Source organism: Penicillium odoratum, assembly GCF_028828045.1.
Source record: "Penicillium odoratum strain IBT 22623 chromosome Unknown utg000002l_segment0_segment0, whole genome shotgun sequence".
Taxonomy (NCBI): domain Eukaryota; kingdom Fungi; phylum Ascomycota; class Eurotiomycetes; order Eurotiales; family Aspergillaceae; genus Penicillium; species Penicillium odoratum.
The window spans coordinates 53,615-59,315 of record NW_026643144.1 but is presented as its reverse complement, the minus strand read 5'-3'; the positions used below and the strand labels follow the sequence as shown (position 1 = coordinate 59,315).

Sequence of the window (5,701 nt, the reverse complement as noted above, 5' to 3'; positions counted from 1 at the left end):
GAGATAAGATAATATAGCTTACATGTACATACAGGGATAGATATAGTTGAGGTAGCCTGCTTATCGTCATTGAAACGAGGGGTGAGGGTAAATGCAAACATCATCATCATCGACGACTTTAATATGTCACGCTTACCTTTTACAAATTCTGAGTAAAACGTGAAAAAGAGTTATCTTTTGGGGATCTCGATACAGTAAGCTTTCAATTGATACTAGATTCATCTCCATTTAGAAGTTTTAGGGATGTTGTGGTCCCCGGTCACAGTTTACCTGTTGGAATAGAGCAGAACTGGTAACCTGTCAATGACTGGTGCTACTCCACCAGCCACAACGCGACTTAAGATCGGTGAATAGACCTTGTCAATCCAAGGCACTCGACCGTTTCGTGACTTCCTATGGACATATGGTAATATAAGAATTGGCCCACGTACAAAAGGGTTCTGGCAAACTGAATACATGTTGTGGCTGATCTCAATGATCATCTCATGATTTAAGAGTGGTCTTCGCTGTTTGTACCCTCATAATCATAAAATCCGTGGCCGCTCTTTATACCTAGATTTCCGTCTTGAATCATCTTGCGGAGATAGTCTCGCGGTTCACTGGGGACCCCGCTTCGTGCGCTAGCATAGTGGTTCTCGATATCAAGTACGACATCCAGACCAACAAGGTCCATCATCTCACAAGGCCCCTTGGGTGATTTTAACACATTTTTGAAAATGGCATCCACTTCACGAGGCGTACAAACACCCTCAGAGAGTGCTAACAAAGTTTCTCGTTTGATTGCAGCCCAGATTCTTCGCAGGTTGATTGTTAGCGGTAATGTAGTAATTTCAAAGAGCTAGATAGCTTGGACTAGCTGTACCTGTTGTAGATGTAACCAATCGAGGTTTGCTTCACATGGAAAGGAGAGAATCCTTGGACTTTGCATCGATCCAAAACCAACGAGATGAGAAACTCATCGGTCTCGTCATGACCCATAACCTCGATAGCTGTCCGGGTTGAACATGTAAGTTCAATTCAACAAGTTCAATTTACACATACCTGTTATTTGTGGGGGCCAGTCTTATTTTCATTTAGCGAACTCATCATTTAAATAAGGTCAGAGTTCTTTCAACGTACAGCAGTGCGCACTCAAAACTCGATTCTTGTGCTTCAAGTTGAGTCCTACGAGAATCTCACTAATTCCATAGCTGCTGGAATTTGAAGCAATTGTCACCCTCTCTGGAGCAAGTTTATCGATCAGGGTGATGATATATTGCTTAAGCGGCAGTCTCTCGGGCACGCACTGTCTCCATTTAGCGATAGCCATAACGATTTTCGGTCAACGTACTTCAATGACTAGCCACGTATTTTTCAGCGAGGATTCCAATAGGGGAGTTTGAGAGACCGTAATCTCCCCCCAAGATTCTGCAGGGTCATTTGCTTCCTCTCGCAGTATCTGTACGCATTTTAACGCATCTTTGAGTTGCTGCTCTTGCGTATCAATAAGAGAAACAGGCCCTCCTTTCTTTGACCACTGTGCGGTCAAGGGCTCTTTGATCAGTATTTGAAGCTCTCGACATGATAAAAGTGTTGAATTAAATATTACCATATAAGCTAGCCGTCTTCCTTGAGTCCCGGCACCGATAATCACCACAGAGCCCTCGGCTTGATGCCTATCACCATTCTTATTGCATTCAACTTTGCCTTTCATTTTCAGGCTTCCTTGTCCTATTTGTGACAAAAGAGGCTGGAAGTTGCGAATTGCGCTCTCGTTATGATTCCCCAAGAAGGCTCAATGCAGATATTTATAGCGAGAATTCGGGCCGTGTCCTCAGTTCCCACTTAAAGATGACCAATCACCATAAAAAGTATTTATCTCACCGCCGGAGATCATCCTCCCACTCAAGTGATAAGTTGCGCTCGATGAATGGCTCAGGCCTCCGCATACTCTCGATTTTGAAGGCAAATGATCGTCATTGCCTGATTTGGATGGTCTCTTTTTCACTTTGGATCCGAGATGGTGTGTGCGCAAGTCTAAGTTAGGTGAACCAGAATCAGTGACAGGCCTCTTTTACGCGCTTAAATCGGATTTCTGCATTATGAAGTCTAAAGCTACATGAAAGAAAATAAGTTTTGTTGTATGTAGCTTAAGATGAGACGTAGTTATGATACGTAAATCAGTAAAGACGGTAAATATAAAAGATGACATCGAAAGTCTATAGGCACTGGTCTTCGAAGCTTGGTAGACTATGAACAGCTAGTATTTAAATTAGGGGTCGGAAGGATATATTGTGTAGACTTTTATGATAATGGGATTCCTATTCGTATTGTTGAGAATCTCGGAAGCTGATATAAGATGATAGGGATTAGACGGCTTGTATAAGGCTGTCCGCCCGCCAGTTAATATAGAAAATAGGAACATGAAGCAATGATTTAACACTTTATCCCCGCAGCTGCTTACAACGATTTTGATAGCACTATCTTCTACTAATATATCAAGTGATAGCTTCACTTCCCAAGAACCTTACCTATATAAATTCATTATATCTATGTAATCAGGACTAAAGATCTCTAAAGCTGAAAACTAATAGAGCGAACGCAATTGCCTTGATGGAGTATCGAAGACATCACACCGCCACACATACTCATCATATGTAGCACCGCGCCACACCGCTAGAGGTATCTGCAAATGATCTTAAAACATCACACCGCTAGTATATGACCGCAGGATATCACACGAATAAGCCCTACAATTCGTTGACGGGTGTCCGTTTTAATTTTAGCCGCGCCAGCATCGTGGGGCATTCCTTGACATACGTTTAGGGCAACCAATATCGCACTCACAAATAACTGCGATGGCGTCGCTTCCTGTAGGATTTTGCAATCATCTTTTTACATTTTTTGTTTCATCCTCAAGGAAGAGCCGCCATTTCAATCCATGTGGCGAAATGCTAAATAAAACAAGCTCAAAATTGGACGGACATAGAACTCAATCTGCTATCCCTTTTTTGACACTTACGCTTCTTCAAATTCAGAAACTAATATATACGCGTAATGATAGAGCATACTGCTGTCTAAAGACTGGAAAGCGCGTGCGCCAGGCTCTGCTTATTAATTCGGTGGCTTACGCCATAATATTAGGCATAGTTCAGTTCCACTGAGTACTCAATCATAGGCGCCAATCTGGAGAAGGCACCAAGTTATTTGATTCGCTAAGACTTTTATTACCGTTCTAAGCCTGAGCGCAATGTTAAGCATATTACCTCGTCCTCGACAAATCCCGAGAATACAAGGGAACATTAGCTTTGATAATGGAGACACAAATCGAATCAATTTCAAAACAGAGCCCTCAGCTACTCATAAAATCCCTCGATGCCTGGTTGACAGGGTTTGTTTCCCTCATTTTTTTAAAGGGTATAGCTTTAAGCTTAAGCTGCACGGATTGCTAGGCATTGATAACGCGTTTATTCTCACACACCTACATCGAGCTTATTAATTCATAGCCTCTCCGTCTTTTCGAGCTAGGTCAGCATAGAGTCAAGCTAAGCACTCTTTAGTATAGATGAAATCCTCTAATCTATCTGATAACGCATCTTCCGTTAGTCTAGGTAAGTCCGGTAGTCCATCCAGCCCAAAAGTTCTCAGCTCTAAAGAGCGCCGACAATCAGCATTATCGTTACTTCTAGCTTGGAACAAACGGCTTAAACGCATTTTATTATGCTATCCCAATAATTAAAAGAGTCCCAATAATTGGTTTAAGTGAAAGCAGAATCTCAAGGACTTTCTTCGGATATCTTTTAGGAAAAATCACGCGCGTGCTATTGATCATCAAAGTAATCAGAGACTATTTGAAATAGGAAAGGTCGAGGCATGTGTAAGACTCTAGAGACGGTAATTGTCCCTAAAGGGAGTAGAGAAATTTACTTCAAAGCTCCTATTTGACCCTGTATGAATCCCTTCCGAAACAGAGAGAACATCCTTCTTCTTGCATCCGTTAGGTCACGAATATAAAAACTTCGGCGATCATGTATAATTGAAAGCAAATTGGCAATGATAGAGATCATGAGTATAATATTGCCAGATCAGCACCTATATTAGACTATATTAAGAGCAAGGCCATCAGGGAAGGACAAAGAAAGGCACAGCAGGGCGAATAATCGACATATACACTTATAATTTCTGCCTTCATATCTTTCTGCCTTTCTTTGAATCCAAAGTCTGACAACCAAGTTATATTGCTATAAAGGAGAGCTTAGTGGCGAATTTAAATCCATATTGTCCCTGTCTGCGCCCTTCTCCGTCTTCTGTCGAAATCTATACTCTAGGGCGCCAGTTATCGATGGCACCATCAGAGCGAGCACTACCGAAGTAAAGGAACGATATCTCGTATATACTACCTTAATTGATTAATGATGACTCCAGCCACCTGTTTCTATAGATGGAGACAAGACCTGGTTGCCCCGAAGGAGTAATAATACATCTAATCCATTTCCAGATGGTTTATAATATATCTGAAATGGGATGAATCACCACTTAGTGGTGACCAGCAACAAGAAAACGCTGACCAAGGTCTACTCCTAGGAGAATGGGTAAAATGACCAGAACTCTAACTTAGCCGCCCTGTTAACGAAGTGCGATAAGAAGCACTTGAACGCCATCCGTAACTTAGAATTAACGCTCGAGCCATTGGAGTTGTTCCCGCAGTATCTTTACTAAGTTGATTTCCAGATCGACTCATTCTTCTAGTTAATGTATTTATAGTTTGATGTTTCTCTCAAACTAATGACTTAATAAATATCTCTGAGCTATAATAGAAGGGAGCGCCATCCCAATGTTCTTCGCTTTGGTTGCTAAGGAGAAAGAGCCTTTCGAGCTAGAGAAGCTTTAAAACTAAAGAACGATGTAGGCTGGCTTGAATGGGAAAGATAAATGCTTGAAGAAGTGAGCCTGCTTACTCAAAATAAAATGCGGGAGCTTGTTGATCCTCCAAAAGATTGGTAGCTTTGTTGCTGTAATCTTCTGACGTGCTTCAATTTGTTGTATATTCCGGGAAGACTTAGACATTCTGTTTCCGTTGACTGTAAATTGCAGCTCTAAATATCTTCTCTGCAGATAAAATGAGTTATTTTGTTCTCAGCAGAGTCGCACCTTCTCTTCCGAAAGGTCGCTTTTATCATCGTCGGGCAGGAAATCCCTCGAAGTCTTAAGCCGGTTCTGATTGTTGATTGAGCAGTCTGTGCCCTTTCAATGTGCTTTTCAATAAGGCAGCTTCTGCCACAATCAGCCCTGGAGATTATCTTCTTTTGTGGCATATCTGGTGATGTAGTAAACCAGAGATAACGAGTTGAATACTGTTGGTACCACCAGCTAGGTCCCATGTACACAGTTAGGTGAACAGTGTTCATGCTCCTAAAGCAAAGGTTGCTTGATCCATGCATGATAGTTTGTTATTCAGATCAGCTTCAGAATACCCCTGAATCCCATACGCCGGATCCGCAGCTTAGCGCAAAATTACATACACAGAAATGTGATCTATCAGATGCTAATATGTTCTTATATAGGGATATACCGACAGATACTGTGGAAATTTAAGAGATATCATGATTAAAACGGACGCAGCTAGTGATAACTGGGTTCCAGGGCTTACTCTACGCATGATTTCGAACGAGGTGAATCAAGCCAAGCTCGTCCACTCTCGAGGCAGGAACCAGATTACGGG

General features: G+C 41.9%; 1 protein-coding gene across 1 annotated transcript; it reads right to left on the bottom strand.

Moving 5' to 3' along the window:
- Positions 1-490: 490 nt before the first annotated feature.
- N7520_002067 (3-hydroxyacyl-CoA dehydrogenase family protein) lies at positions 491-1,693 on the bottom strand (the record flags this gene model as incomplete). Its single annotated transcript, XM_057136002.1, has 6 exons — positions 491-794; positions 863-989; positions 1,042-1,062; positions 1,120-1,285; positions 1,331-1,516; positions 1,589-1,693. 6 exons carry the CDS (start codon positions 1,691-1,693, stop codon positions 491-493), a joined length of 909 nt encoding a protein of 302 aa, XP_056998688.1.
- Positions 1,694-5,701: the final 4,008 nt, after the last annotated feature.